Source organism: Crassostrea angulata, chromosome 1 (assembly GCF_025612915.1).
Source record: "Crassostrea angulata isolate pt1a10 chromosome 1, ASM2561291v2, whole genome shotgun sequence".
In the NCBI taxonomy this organism is placed as follows: Eukaryota; Metazoa; Mollusca; class Bivalvia; order Ostreida; family Ostreidae; genus Magallana; species Magallana angulata.
In genome coordinates, this window is record NC_069111.1 from 25,755,554 (window position 1) to 25,772,111 (window position 16,558).

Here is a 16,558-nt window from a genome sequence, read left to right on the forward strand (position 1 = left end):
CTTCGCAGAGGATGAACATATTGAAATGAAATTTGGTATACAGGTTTAACATGATAATATCTAGGTCAAGTTTGATTTTAGATATGATTGAGCAATTTTCGAGAGAGTTATGGCTCTTAGACTTAGAAAAATTCCAGTTATTTGAAGTTTACGTTCATTTTCTTTGTGGATGTTTCCAAAGGAGGGGGCATAAGTGTTTCACAAACATCTCTTGTTATCCGTTGACTTGCTCGTACCATCCGGCCTCTGAGAAACCTAAAATATTCTAAAACTGGAGAACCCACTACCCATGCAATTCACAACATCGTTGGAATTGTTTCTTTTGTGTTTCGTGCTGGTAGCTACCATTAAAAAAAGGTATATCATAAACCACTTTATGGAGCAATATTTTATGGAGCTTTTCCTGAAATAATTGCGAATTTTATTGCAATTTACTAATTATAGTGTGTGTGTGTGTGTGTGTGTGTGTGTGTGTGTGTGTGTGTGTGTGTGTGTGTGTGTTTAATTCAATTAATTATTCATTAAAAATTAAGTTTCAAGTAGGCGGCTTATTACGATTGTTAACCTGCGCGTTTAAACATGAGGAACATACATTTTCATACACGTCAAGGTCCACATCGTTTCTGACTTTAACTCTCAATCTTTGAATAATATACCGCAAGAACTTTATACATTTAAAAAATTAAATACTCAGTAGATACACCTCAAGACATTAAGGGGGGTGTGCGGCCATCTTATACATTTGAGGATAAGATTGTAAACATTTCTTAAACTGGCTTGTTTCTGCCCGAAACTGGCCAAAATGTTGCCAACGGATATAAAAGCAATAAATATGAAGTCCTACAGGCCATTTTGTTTGAAAAGTTTGCATACAAGAACAGGACAATGGTTTTATAATCACTCAAAACAGCTGTCGAACTGCGCAGCCACAGACTTATTTTGAAGATTTAAAAATCTGAAAAATATGAGGTGGGTTTATTGTTGTCCTCTCTACAACAATTTGTTGAGAAAAAATTGAATTTTGTCATAAGTTGTAACTTTGACTCGAAGTAAGGTACCCTATTCTTAAAATTGACCCAAAAAACATAAGATATTATTTATACTTATAGAATTTGTCGTCAAAGCGTCAAAGAGCGACCAAATTTTGTAAACGGATATAAACAAAAATATGTCTGTCTAGTAGAAAAAAGTTCAACAGATGCTGCCTTGAATTTTGCAACAAACGTTACTGGCGTGCCAGTATATATTCATTCCCCATTTCTTCAACGCGCAGCAAAATAGTTCATGGGAATTCAGGCGCATTGTATGTGTCCAAAATGCATAGTCTTGTGTTTAAAACACGTTATCAATAAGAAAACTAAAAAAAAGATACAAATTCCATCGAAATTAAAGAAAAAAAATCAAAATGCCAACACTTTTGACAAAACTTGGCTCTTTGAGTAACTATTTGGTATAGCAGAAGCTTTAACTTTAACGCTGTTAGGTTTTCTGTTTACTTTTGAAGTTGTGCTTTTTATAGTAACATTGGCGATTTACTTGCCCACAGCCAGGACTCTGCTTTCAGCACAAAGTTACCACTTAAATGAGCAAAATTCAAACATTATCTCAACAAAGGGTTGTTGAGAGAGAACACCAATAAACCTCTTTCAGATTTTTAAATCTTCAAAATAAGTCGCTGCACGGTTGGACAGCTGTTCTGACTGATAAAAAAGGCATTGTCCTGTTCTTGTATGCACACTTTTCAAACGAAATGACATGTAGGACTTCATATTGATTGCTTTTATATCTTTTTGCAACATTTTTGGCCAGTTTCGGACAGAAACAAGCCAGATCGATAAATGTTCACATTCTTATCCTCAAATGTACAAGATGGCCACATATCCCCTATAAACAAATATATCAAGATGTTTAACATCATCACAAATTGTTTTATAATATCAAGATTATAGAATATATGTTACATTAAAAGTTTAGTCTTTATCAAGTTAAACTTATCTATAACAGTTTAACTTGAAAAAGTCGAAACTTTAATGTAACATATATATTAAAAAAAACAAACATTACAAGATATAGATGATACATCAAAAGATACTGAACAAACATCGCAAAATATTAAATAAACATCATTAAATATTGAACATTCATCTCAAGATATTTAAATATAGATCACTTAATAAACAATAAAATGCTTTCTTTGTTGATTCGTGTGGTATATGAAGGTGGCGACATTGCAGAAAAAATACAATAATCGCTACTTTTATATCCCGCATGAATCATCAAAGAAAGCATTTTATTGATAGGGCCCCGCTCTGCGGGCGCGCTATAGTGATCAGTCTGTCCGTCAATCTGTCCGTCCGTCCGTCTGTCCGTTCGAGATGACTTGTCCTGAGCATATCTTCTCTCCTCTTGGCCCAATCTAGCTAATACTCCACCCACAGAGTGCCTTTGGGTAAGAGGGTGTGCAGTGACCTTGAACCATGTTTCTGGGTCTAAGGTTAAGGTCATTAACAGAATTATAAATAAAATCCATGTCCGGAGCATATCTTCTCTCCCTTTTGTCCAATCTAGCTCATACTTCACTCTCATATTGTCTATGGTCATAGGATGGGCACTGACCTTGAATAATGTTCGTAGTTAAGGGTCAAGGTCTTATCGGACCACGCACAAATCCTTTTTTTTCAGAGCATATATACTTTACGCTTAGCCCTTTTTGGCTCATACTTCAAATAAACAGACCTTATGAATAACGGATGTGTAATGACCTGGAACCAAGTTTTAAGGTCAAAAGTATAGGTCATAGCAGAATTATATGAAAATCTTTGTCCCGAGCATAATTTCTCTCCCTTTTCTTCAATCTGACTCATACTTTACTCACTTAGTTCCTTTGATAAAAGGGTATGCAGTGACTATATATGATGTTTGTAAATTAAGTGTCAAGGTCATATCAGATCAAACAAAAAATCCTTTTTAAGTGCATATATATATATATATGCTCTCCACTTAGTCTAATACTTTACTTAAACAGAGCTTTTTGGGTAATGAGATTGAATTAGACGTTCTATGTCAGGTGGAAAATTTTGAAGTTATAGGTCAAGGTCAAAGCAAAATTCTCTGAAATTATTTTCATCATATTGTCTACTTTGTAAGCGGGGTCCTTTGAGATGGTCACCATTTCAATGTTGTCTAGTTTATATTTACATTTTTCTTTCATCAAATTTATAAATTCATTGTAAAAAGTACAATGTAAGTAAAACTCACTGAATAACTGTTAACATGTTAGCTAAAAGAAACAGCCAAACCGTCTTATATGGAAAATTGAGTCTGATCATCATCATTTTTTCGTGCAGTCCGTGATTTTTTCTTAGGTAGCTGTAGTTTTCGACCAATCGATAAACGGAGCGTGTAGATTTTAGTTCTACAACTGTTCTATAGAGCTATGAATTAACTATAAGTTTCCGTAAGAAATAGAGGGAATCATACTCGATAGATGTAAATTTAAGTAAGATCATCATGGACATACATCTCGAGATTTTATGTACCTTATAGAACATATGTCTATAAGATTATAGAATGTACATTCCAGGATATTAGACATTTATAATAATCAGTACAAAAAATTATAAATTTGAATATGCATCGAAAAATTCAAATTAACATTACAATTATAAAGCAGCATGTGTCGTTTTTTCTTCAGATTCCCCGGCGTTAGTTTGCAACGAACCCTTCATAGATCTTTTTTTTTTTCATGTTAACCGACGGACCGAGATCAACCTGTCATAAAAAAGGCGTCGCCACTGTGAGCAACATCTGTACAATTAAAAACAGATTTAATTTAGATCATTGAAAAATTATTTTTGTTCTAGAAATGAATTATTATTTAAGTGCTGTACACATTTCGAGCATAGTTTTATGAAATTACTTAAATCGACATGTTTTATACCAACTTAGATCCGTATAAACGTTACAAATCTCCAAACCTGTCTTAAACCTGAAATCTGAACCTGAAATCTGAAAACTTCTTCATTCTTTATGTCTACGAAAATCCGAAAAACACCATTCAAAATTCGCTTTAATGTTAAGGAATGTAAACAAATATTGAATATACTGATCTATAGTTGACAGTCTTAATTGTAGGCCTCGTTAAATCCTACTCGTATGGAAATCTGTCGTCCATTTGATAGTCTTGTGTTTTTGGTAAAACTCTTTTCAATATTGGAATTTCTTCTTAAAAAAGGAAAGTTCCTAATGTTGTGATAAGAACAGATTACACATTTATTTAAGTCATTACTAAATCTGAAGATTTCAGATACAAAATAATGGTAGATTAACTTTTCATGGAGTGTTTGCAGTCAAAGTATCTGAATGTGTACTCACGGAATTACATGAGTTAAGATATATGTGTGTTGGATATGTCGCCATAGAATTGAATAGAACTCTATGATTCTTTATGATAACATCAAAATAAAAATCAGACACCTGCAATTAAAAAACCCAGTAGAGATTTTAACGTGTCTTTGAAAACATAGGGCACATGTAAATGCACATATATATTTAACAGATGCGTATTTTTGTCTTGCTTTGAAAAACAAAATCGCAAAAAATGGATAAACTACATATTCTGACCATTGTTTTAGTGAGTTGTGGAATAGCCTCTATGACTGTGTCACTGGGTACTGGCATCAAGAGTCTGCTAGAAGGCAACTGGATTTACTATGCTTACTCTACCACTGTCTCCACCACCTACCTGGGTAATCCTGCCACAGTGGTGGCAGTGGCTACCGCCAATATTGGTCTATACACCACTTGTTATAACATCGACACCACTACCACTGTGACCACTTTTCTCGGTACTTCTACCACTTCCCTCAACACCAACGCCTGTGTAGACTCGGACTCCACCGGATATATCAGCGCAGGTTTGTTCACATTGGACGCTTAGAAGTCTAGCAGCTACCGCAAAATGATATGCTTTAATATGTTTAAAAAAACAATTTCATGCACGCTTAAAATCACATGTAATTTTAACCACTGTCGGTTCGTTTAAAATACTGTAAAAGTGGTTATTTACTTTGGTTTATGGTAGTACGCGTTTTCTACTGTCAAACAATACGCGTGAGTATTAAGTATGCGTGTGCTTGATCTCCCACTGCACACGCATACTTAATACTCATGCGCGTTGTTTGACAGTAGAAAACGCGTACCACCATAAACCAAAGTAAATAACCAGTTTTGATTTTTTTACATACACGCAGGGGGTATTTTACGTTGATCTAAGCGTACTGCGTAACCAGTGTCCCTCACGATAAAACTACCACTTTTACAGTACTTCAGATAACGCTGTTAACGTCATATGGAGGCTGGATGGTCAACATATTACCCAACAGGTTTAACTTACAATTAAGGCGTGATTTTTTATTCATAAACTGTCATTTAGTATAGAAATAATCCAAATAGCTTTGCCATTAATTTGAAAATTTTCCTATACCTTCCTAATTCTTCTTAAACAGATAGGATGATGTTTACTCAGGGTTTGATTTGTCAAATTCAGATTGGTCTTTGACAAACCGATGTAATTCGTCTTTTATTGTGGTGTGTCCTGATCAAACTACAAAGAGAGCATTTAATATACTTAGCAGATTTCTACTTATCAATGACACCAACAAACTTGTTCGCTTGCGACATACATTGAAAAATATAGCTTTGATAACAAATTATAGACATATATTATGTCTTACGTAGTTGTCATGTGTTGAACTGGTGACGGAAATGATTTTGACGGGCGAAACTGTTTGAAAGTGTAAAAGGGCGAAAATTACACGGGGCAAAAATAACCCGGTATTCAGTAGTACCTTATACAAGTATGATAATGAATTATTTTGCCAGGGTTGATTTATTTACAGCTAATTTTGCATTGTAGAATCTAAATAGTCATACATCTAAATAGCTATAATTATATATGATTAGAAATTATATATGATGATGAATTTTCAGACTTTAGATGAACTCAAAAGCAGAGAAATATGAACCTCTTTAAGTGAGCTTTAATTTATATTTTGAAGTCCCGCTACGTATTTTGTTGTTGTTGTCATCTAAAGCAACATCAAATCCCAATTCAATTCAATATATTTTAATTTCCTTTAAGTTATACAACTCAGCAGAATACAAAACATTATATAAACATCCTATATATGAGGTGTACTGGTGATGAGTGGACAGACAGAGAAAATGAATTAAATAACAATGAATGTTTTAAAAAATGGTACAATGACAAACTTCTTAATTGCACAGTTTGCAGTAGAAAATTTCCTAAATTATTAAATTATTTTGTATCATCTACACTAAGTAACTTTACTAGTATGTACATGTACACAATGGGTTTTACATAGTAAAAGCGCTTTTAGCTTCTTGATCCGAATTTATATCAAATTTTGTGAACACATTTAAACAATGGTTATGCTAAGTATGTGCATAATAAAAGACATTGCAATAGTTTTCCAGAACAGTTAAGCCATATTTCAATGAAAAAATGACGTACAAAATTTGTTTTCAAAACAAACGACACAGAGGGGTACTGCGTCATTTAGCCTCATATTAAAATCCGACCCTGCTGTTGAAGCAGCTATGTTTGTATTACGAATTTGACATCGCTATAAATAAAGATCATAATGTTTTAGCAAATCAAAATTTAACCTAGTATGTACATTTTGTTCACTGATATTTCTCAAGTTTGCTTTGTTTACAATCGATGCATAACATGCGAATTGAATAAATCCAAACATTCGGGGACGAAATCAAACGGTTCCCTTTTCTAGACATCCCCATGATGCAGTTTGGTTTGGGTTTTTTTGTATGCCCTCATGAATTACTTTTATTTACTTTGAATATTTCTGATTCTGAAAGATGCCCGATTCTGTTGGTGTGAATAGACGATGGTCTATAACTTTCTAGGATAATTGATTTGTATGGAAATTTATTTGATACTGTAATAGCGGGAAAATCGGACGGCAGGTAGCTTCAATATATTTGTTTGTTTCTGAGTTCCTCATAAAATGGACATTTCAAAATAAAACGAAGCACATGTCATTGCACATTGCACATGCCTCTGTATTGCTTTGTTGACACCCTTTACATAACCTCTGACTCCTTGTTATATTTTTATGTCTGCCTTTTTCAATTTTTAAAGAATGAGAAGAATTGCTAAATTTTGCTTCACTTTTGCTATACATTTTTTGATTTTAAGTTAATCGGTCTCTTAAGATAAGTTTGAAAACAGAAATTGGATACGAAATGCTGATACAGGAAACTATTTTCAAATTTGTACAAAAACGACATTAAATTTTGTTTGAAGATATTCAACATTTTGCATCAAATCATCTATGGAGGGTAATCGTGTTCAAAAATCCAGACATGAAAACTTGTAAATCTGAATATCCAATCGTATTGGTGTGTGAACCTGAGTATAAAAATGTGTAATTCTGATCGTGTAACCTATAAAACTCAGGGATAAACACATGTAAGATTTGACTTAGTTCCTTCGTATGATGCTCATTTTGCAGCTTAATTGTTTTCAGTAGTTAATTAAACCTTCAACTATGCACACTTTCAATCCGTAGTTTCTACATTTGTATCATAAGAATCGGCAATAGCACATCTGACATGATACAAATTGACAAATGTAAAGTTTACAAGTTATGGCAACCGCCTTGCTGCGGGAAAAGGCCTGCCGTAATCGCCGGAATGGACGAAAAAAAAAACCATGATATTCAGCTAAACTGTTGCAATAAGCTTTTAATGAATGACACTTTTTTCTATCGAAAATACCGGTATTATTTTTAGAAAAATTATTGAGGTATGATTGAAACTGAACCAAACAGAAAGAGGTTCCTTTATATAAAAATCGTTGCCGATGTGACGAATTAATTTCTGTAATATAATTCTCATGGTATTATATACGAAAGCCGAATAGGGCCACATAAAAAAATATTTTTATCTCGTAATTACGAGAAAAGAGCTCGTTATTACGAGTAAATTATCTCGTAATTACGAGAAAAGATCTCGTAATAACGAGAAAAAATCTCGTTATTACGAGAAAAGATCTCGTAATAACGAGAAAAAATCTCGTTATTACGAGTTAATTATCTCGTTATTACGAGAAAAGATCTCGTAATTACGAGAAAAGATCTCGTAATAACGAGAAAAGATCTCGTTATTACGAGTAAATTATCTCGTTATTACGAGAAAAGATCGTTATTACGAGAAAAGATCTCGTAATTACGAGAAAAGATCTCATTATTACGAGATAATTTTCTCGTTATTACGAGAAAAGATCTCGTTATTACGAGAAAAGATCTACATAAAATGGTGCGTTTCTGAAAAGATTTCGACTGGATCACCCTTTCAGTCTTTTTCATTCAATAAACGTTGATTCTATTTTGATAGATATTTAAAAATAACAACGATCATTTTTCATTAATTTCTACATATCAATAATTGGATTTGACATTTTATCTTATATGAATAAAAGGAAAGAACTTCATGTAATTTTACTATTTATAATATATATATTATAATCCCACTACGAAGTAAATATACCAGGTAGTCCTATAGTCGTAAAAGTTACAGATAACTTTAATGACTTTATAGTTTCAGTCACGGATATGGATATACACGATTTACCCGAATTTGTGTTTTTATATGTTTATACACAACCTACATGTATATTGAAAATATTTGATTTTGTATTCTAACATTTTGGAGTCTAAAAACAAATTACTCGTATCCTTCTTATTTATTGATAAACAGTTCGATGAATTTATTAATCAATCTGCTTTGCTACTTCTTCTGAAATTTCTTTAAAACTGCTTGATCCGATTTTATATCAAATTATGCGTACGCTTTTAAGCGATGATTATGCTAAGTATGTGTATATATCAATAGACATTGCAGTAGTCCATACACTTTACATAAAAAGATTAGAATAATGAAACGCAACATTTTAAATAGATCTTTTCTCGTAATAACGAGATAATTAACTCGTAATAACGAGATCTTTTCTCGAAATAACGAGATCTTTTCTCGTAATTACGAGATCTTTTTCTCGTAATAACGAGATAATTAACTCGTAATAACGAGATCTTTTCTCGTAATTACGAGATCTTTTCTCGTAATGACTAGATAATTAACTCGTTATAACGAGATAATTAACTCGTAATAATAACGAGATAATTAACTCGTAATAACGAGATCTTTTCTTGTAATTACGAGATCTTTTCTCGTAATTACGAGATCTTTTCTCGTAATAACGAGATAATTAACTCGTAATAACGAGATCTTTTCTCGTAATTACGAGATCTTTTCTCGTAATTACGAGATCGTTTCTCGTAATAACGAGATGATCAACTCGTTGTTACGAGATCTTATCTCGTAATTACGAGATAAAAATATTTTTTTAAGTGGCCCTATTCGTCTTTCGTAATTACATGTATACGATAAGGGTTAAAAGAAATGCCTAATATCTTATTTCTCTAAAATAATTTGACAGGTAATATAAACTTGAATATAAGTTAATTCGTACTCTTTTCTGATACATATCAAGAAATATCCTGAAGAAGTGAATATATTTTTAGCGGCATGGGGTTCGGAGACCGCCATGAGGTCCCATGTAGAACCATTGCTTCTGGATTCTTAGAATTTTGAGAGAACCGGGTTTTTCAAAGGAAAAATCTTATCATTGAAATAGTGAAAATTGCGGGTGGGCGGGTGGCTGCCAAAAGGGTACCTTTATTGTTTTGTACCGATAACCCCTCGTACAGTTTTCAAGATATGCAGATCAATTATACATATATCAAATGTTGAACTTGGTCAATTTTGACAAAAATATTGCTTTTAGAGTACCCCATCTCTCTGGATAGATAGTATTTATCAATTGGGGATTGACAAATGGATTATGGATACTGTTCATACAAAAAAAAAACCGGTTTGCTGTCACATCTCTTTGTTATTTTTCTGATTTAGTTAGAATTAAACGACTGGCTAAAAGTTGGTAATTTTTTGCGGAAAAATGTATGTACTCGTAACTAAACATGTAATATTCTTTTTTAAAATATCAAAATGATTTGTTGTGCAAGTGCATGATAAATAATAAAACAATCTAAAAACTGTTATAAAAGAAGTTTTATAATTATTAATTAAAAACCAAAGTTTGTTAAAAATTGAAACGTTTTGAAAAAATAGAAAGGGTATACTAGTGTCTTTTACTAATTAACAATTTTTAATTGTCAATGAGTCCCTGACTCATTGACAATTAAAAATTGTTAATTAGTAAAAGACACTAGTATGTTTATGTTTTTGTAATTATGTTTTTTTTTTCTTTTGAAATTGGATTTCTAAAATTAAGGAACGGAGTGTGTCTGGTGAATTTGATCGTTTATGTACGTTATTGTAAGTACATTATTTTATCGATTTGTAACATGTCAGCCGTGCTATTTCAGAAAACGAAGATATTGATGCAGAGTCAGACTAGTAACATGTAAATAACAATCAGCATTTTATAGCTGCATTTGTGCATCTGTAGAAAAAATTAGATAGAAGGCCTGCATTGTCAACTCTAAAGTGTTTATGCCTGAGTTTTATATACTCTGGCTTACACACCTACAAGATTGCATATTTGGATTTATAAGTTTACAGGTCTGGATTTTTGAACACGATTATCCTCCTTAATCATCTTCATCTTATTTATATATTTAGATCGATCTGAACTTAGATCATCAAACATATATTCTAAAACTAAGGTGGAAGCTCATCTTTTATATTTACAATCTAAATATCATTGTCTTCAATCATATTCTCGTAACATTCCCTCTTTACGGTGTCCATTGTTTTTTTTCTAGGTCAAATAGGTCAAAACTTTAAATTCCGATAAATCTGACATAAAATATCATTGGTGACAGGAGGACTCAATTGACATTTCTATTAAATGGGGCTTCACAATCATGAGAGTCTTAACATCACAAGACAAATATTTACTATAAAAACTTTTTCCAAATAAAACCGTGTAGACAAAAACGTGATCACGTTGCATAAAATGAATTTAAAATTCTACTTTTGAAAATACGTTTTAAAAATTCGGAAAGTAAAAATTTTTAAAGCCCCAGCTGGATTTTTGACTTACAGATCCGTAGTGAACCCTCTAACCCACTGCGCTACGCTGTCAGGTAACAGTCTTGGGAAAGAAACTACTTACATAAGGAATAAGGAATCATTCTTTGAGTATTATGAGGTGATAATTTCGGTCGGGGTGTGATCAAATCCAATAAAGCCCGAAGGGCTTTATGATAGATTTGATCACACCCCGACCGAAATTATCATCTCATTATATTCAAAGAATGATTCCTTATTACTTATATTTATATAATTTTAAGCCATCGTACGATTATATATTTAAATATTAATAAGCAAACCCCGCTGGCGCCTCGATTTGGCGTCATTTGTATTATGGGTTATACAGTACAAAATCGATACGTAGTCTTATCACAGGCAAAGACACCGGAAAATGTAAATATATGTATATAATATTATACTTGATTTTATTGTTTATTTCGATGAATGACACGTCTCGAACACGAAATAAACCTGTGTCGTACAGTCAACATGTCACTTGGTCACATTTAAGTCACTACTCAGTGGACTGAATGACGTATAGCTTCAATTTGTGGGAGGACCAATAATGTTGCTCCAAAAGGTGGTAAAAACAATAACATAAATGTTCATAAAAAGATAAAACATGGCTTAAGTTGGTAATTATGTCTCTGTGATAATAATGTCACACTGGCTATCAAGAATATTATCTCAAAGACGGATCAAGGGTACTGGGTATAAATCAAAACCTCTCATCGAACCAACTCGTGGTATTCAAATACTTTATATTTATTTAGACGGTCTCAATGTGCTTTTTTTGGCATGAAATTTAACTTTCTAGGTTTTTAAAGTTTAAATTCGGTTCAAATCAGCCCTCTTGCACATGACTTTAGAACTTTAACCTACAATATTCCCTTCTACAGCGGTAGCATGGTTTGCATAGCCTCCCAAACGAGGCAACCACATTTGGCGGTGGTCATCACATATATTTGCGGTTGTTCCGTCTTTATGGTCGTTTAAATTTAATTAGTCTTTGCAAAAAGGAGGTCACAGATAGGATCGGCCTAAAAGTTGGTATACATATACCGTGTTAATATGTAAACAAGACAGCGAAAATCATGTACACAATTGTCTCCAACAATTGAAATATGGCAGGTTAAAATGCAAACGCTAATCTTGTTTTTATTTAGAATTACGTTAAATAATGAAAGATTTACACATGTTAAGGAGATCTTTTAAGAGACGTGGTTCAAGGTATTTCAAACTGTTAAAGATCATGAGGGTATTTTTTTAAGAAAGCTATATTTAAAAGTTTGTAAATTGACCGATTTTGAATTATCCTCTTTTCCAAATCCCTTGTAAAAATAGTCCGACTTTTTTAATTTCTAGGATTAAAATACCTGGGTATATGTGTCACGATTCTGGCGCGCATGTCCGGCATCCAGCAATACAAATGTTCAATATGCGGGAATGCATCACTGGATTTTTTTAAGTCATGGACTACGCTTTCAACTTTTATCAAAAGTTTACTGCCAAAGTTAATGTAACACTTTTATATCTTTTTATTAAGTAACCAACTATGTGAGGTTTTGGAGTGTTGTCTTTTCACCTACCAGTGGATGAACTCAAAGACTGAAGTGACCGCATTAAACACCTTTCATGTTAGAGGGGATGACCTAATTCTCTGTTAAAGCAAGCGGACAAAGGAGTTTTATTAAAAACTTGAAATACTTATCACTAAATTTGTAAACTAATTTAATCTGAAAGGTAAATAGAGACCCGTTTGTTAGGGATAAAACTAAGGGGGGAAATGTGAACCTACATTTTCTTTTATTAAAAAGATATATTTTTTCATAATACTATATCCGCTGCTTTATAAATTAAACACATGTAAATAATAAATGATAACCTGCCTTTCCCCATATTAAATCTTCTACAATTAATTTTAAATATTTTTGCTGAACACAACAATAATTGTATTTTATTAACCGCCATGTGTGCGTCTGCTATTCGTTTCCCTTAAAGATATATCGTTTTTTAAAAAAAGTGTTATAATACAATAAAAGCCTCCATGTAATTTTGTGGTTTCATATTGCTTCAAAATTTTTAATTGTTTCTACTTTATAAAACATAGTGTAGACAAACATTCTTATAACAACAATTTCTTACGATAAATTGATGATAGTCGCAAGATCAAAATATCATTATATATGTTTTTTAAAATCTGGTTTGTGCAGATCTTTGGAAAAATAATAATAATAATAATAATATTATTAAAAATAATTTATTGATGAAAATTATTATTGTTTCGTTTTGTTGTTGTTTTTTTTTAACGAACTAATTATTCTAATAGCTGGTTGCATCAGAAAATCATATACTTTTACACTGTAGAGCATGTAATACCAAATCGGCACAATTAAAACAATTGTGAGACCATCATCGCTGTTGTTAAATTTATTTGATCATCAATGTCGTAATGTATATGGTGTGTGTTTTGGGTAGTAGCAGTTAAGTCAGAATATAGCTCACCATATATAAACATTGTAACTCTCTGCCGGTGAGACGATCGTGTTAAAGTCCCGGGTATTTTTTTTCTCCCCCCCCCCCCCCACCAAAAAAAAAAAAAAATAAAAAAAACAAAAGGTTAAATTATAGACCATTGCTGGAAGTGTTTTAAGGTGGCTTGGAACACCTGTCGGTATTCATGTGGATAAAAGTATATTTTAATCAAAATACTTTCACCGTTTTAAAATATTCAAAATTACGATATTTGATTTTAAAATTTTCTGGAAAGGTAAAGATTTTAAAGGCCCCAGAGGGATTCGAACTCTTAACTTACCAAGTGCGCTACGCTTTTCGGTAACAATTTGGGTAATAAAAAGTTAAGAAAATTATGCTAAAGTTTATTGTGTCATTTGATCGGAAGTAGGTCACAAAATGGAGGTGATCCACACCATATTAACCACTTTTATTATTGATGCAACTAACCAGTCATATGAGCTATTTATTTTTGTAATAATGTAACCTTACGGGGAAATGTTTCTTTCTAAATAGGAAATTAAGTTTATACTTCATATAGATATATTTAAAATCCGATAGAATTTTAACATAACTTCAATAGGGTTTTGAGAACCAAGAACTTTTCTTGAAGGATAAACATCCGTCAAAATCAAATTAATTTGGGAAATATTTATCCCTTAGAAATTACTATTTTCCCATTGGATATCAATTCTAAAGGATAACATCTCATCTCTCAGGGAAGATACTATTCAACAAAAGTAGAAATTATATGATCTTTAGGAAATGGTGTTTGATATATATATATAGAACCATTTTAACAAGACCTTGGACTTTCAGTAGGACGTTGATATCTATTTCTTGCGTCAAAGCAAGTTAAAAATGACGCGGTTTCAAGCGAAATATGCACCGGTTGCGTAGTCTTAGCTCAAAAGCCAGACAAATCTTGTTGATTTCAGAGAGCCATGGCTGAGTGGCTGACAATGAAATAGACAGACATACGTCACATTGCTGTTTAACACGACTACCCAAAGTCCAAGCTCTTGTTAAAATGGTTCTATCTGGATTTTTTTACGCAACTACTGTACATTCCAAGCCACTTGGCACTAGCATGATTACTGTGGTTTCATCAATATTCGTTGAATACCAATTTTCGTGGATTTCGTTGTTAAGTTGATCCATGAAATTAAATGTTCATTGAAACGCAATTTTTATTAACATTTTATACTGAAAGGGTCATTGGCCACGAATTTACGTATCCTTGAAACTGTGATTTTCACTTTATCCACGAAAATTGATACCAACGAATATTAATGAAACCACAGTATACAGAACAGTGTTTAATTCAATTTAATTCAGTAGAACTGCAGTATGTGGGAGTATATATAAGCAGGTGTCCAATTGTTTAGTAGAGAAGTCTTTGTTTGGTTCCACAGATACAGTACAATTGATACAGAAGGTGGCCATAGCCGCGGCGGTGATGATTGGCCTGTCCCTGTTGACAGGCTTCCCAGTGCTGGTCCTGGTCATCATCAAGAAGCTCCCCAAACCCATCTGTTTCCTCTCTTTGGCCCCCGCCATACTGGCCTTCGTGGCAAGTAAGTATACAGTGAAGTCTCCCGTGTGCTCTTTTGATCCATTCACAACCATATCATAATTCTGTTAAGTTTAATAGAAATCATTGAAAAAAATTATCATGTACAAAATTAGACGGCAAATCAATTGGTGATCTTGAACATTTGCGTTTAAATCAATATTGATTATTTGTCATGAATAATTTCATATAATGATTTATCAATTAATTAATCAATTTATTTATTTATTTGTTCGTTCGTTCATTCATTCATTCATTCATTTCAGCTATGATGCTTCTGGCCGCCGTGTTGGTGCTGAATGACCAGCTGATCAGCGGGATGTCTATGGGCGATACCGCCAAACTGGGCTACGTCGCCACCGTTTTCGCCTTCCTGTCGGCGGCTGTCTACACGACGGCTGCCGTCCTCGTCATCAAACACGCCCTGGCTTCCGCCAAGACGTCCCAATCGCCGTCGACCAATCAAAAGGCCGAGATCACAGAAATGGCAATGGAGAGCAACAAAGAGAAGATTTAAAATTGTTATTCACGCGCAGTTTTCATGGAGCAAGATTTTTTATTGTCTTTAGAATAGGATATAACTTAATGTTGATGAGATAGCAGCCTCCATTGTTTACAAACTTACCTATTTGATATACAAATTTTGACATACCTTATAATAAGGTCTGCATCTGAATGTAGCAACGATAATATATTTCATTTATGTACATGTGTCATCATTATCATTGTGTTTTAAATTGATTTGAAAAATGATTTCTGTGAAATAAACCATTTATGATTTATGAAAAACCTTTTACATACAACTAATTCACATCAAAACAGATTGACAGTGTGGGTTAAAAAGACATGTGTTGTAAACTTTTCCTTTAAATTGTATTTTCTTTAGAAAAAATGGTGAAGGGTTATACCCTCATCCTCGAGTAAAGGGCCTTGCAAACATTGTAAACTTCATTTTCTGTTATCGTCTATAAAATCTCTAAAGACAACGAAGTGATAACAGGATTAATGTTGAATTCAAGTTGAATTTTTTTTTTTTACCAACCAAAAATAAACAATAAAATGAGTTCTTTCATATTTATATAGTTACAGATCATCAATTTTATTTTCTGAAAATTGTATCCAATTTTCTTTCTCATCTTAAAATTTTGAAACTATGCTTCTTTTAATAAATCGTGTCACGATAAATCAAATTGCTACTTAGAATAATTGAGAGATCATAATTACTCCTCGTGTATACATGTTTTTTCAGCGTGTAAACTCGGTAATTTCAACATACCAGTATGCAAACGGATTTATTCTATGAATATTTAT

At 32.7% G+C, this 16,558-nt stretch overlaps 1 protein-coding gene across 1 annotated transcript; it reads left to right on the forward strand.

The window, feature by feature from the left end:
* The first annotated feature begins 4,488 nt into the window (after window positions 1-4,488).
* Window positions 4,489-16,311, forward strand: LOC128187090 (uncharacterized). Its single transcript, XM_052857224.1, has 3 exons — window positions 4,489-4,916; window positions 15,090-15,251; window positions 15,514-16,311. Exons 1-3 carry the CDS (start codon window positions 4,601-4,603, stop codon window positions 15,762-15,764), a joined length of 729 nt encoding a protein of 242 aa, XP_052713184.1. The 5' UTR covers window positions 4,489-4,600; the 3' UTR covers window positions 15,765-16,311.
* Window positions 16,312-16,558: the final 247 nt, after the last annotated feature.

Excerpts from the sequence above, each read along its gene's own strand:
- LOC128187090 (XM_052857224.1), top strand. The coding sequence starts at position 4,601 with ATGGATAAACTACATATTCTGACCATTGTTTTAGTGAGTTGTGGAATA. Across the intron at positions 4,917-15,089 it reads CACCGGATATATCAGCGCAG|ATACAGTACAATTGATACAG; the intron begins GTTTGTTCACAT and ends TTGGTTCCACAG. Across the intron at positions 15,252-15,513 it reads CATACTGGCCTTCGTGGCAA|CTATGATGCTTCTGGCCGCC; the intron begins GTAAGTATACAG and ends CATTCATTTCAG.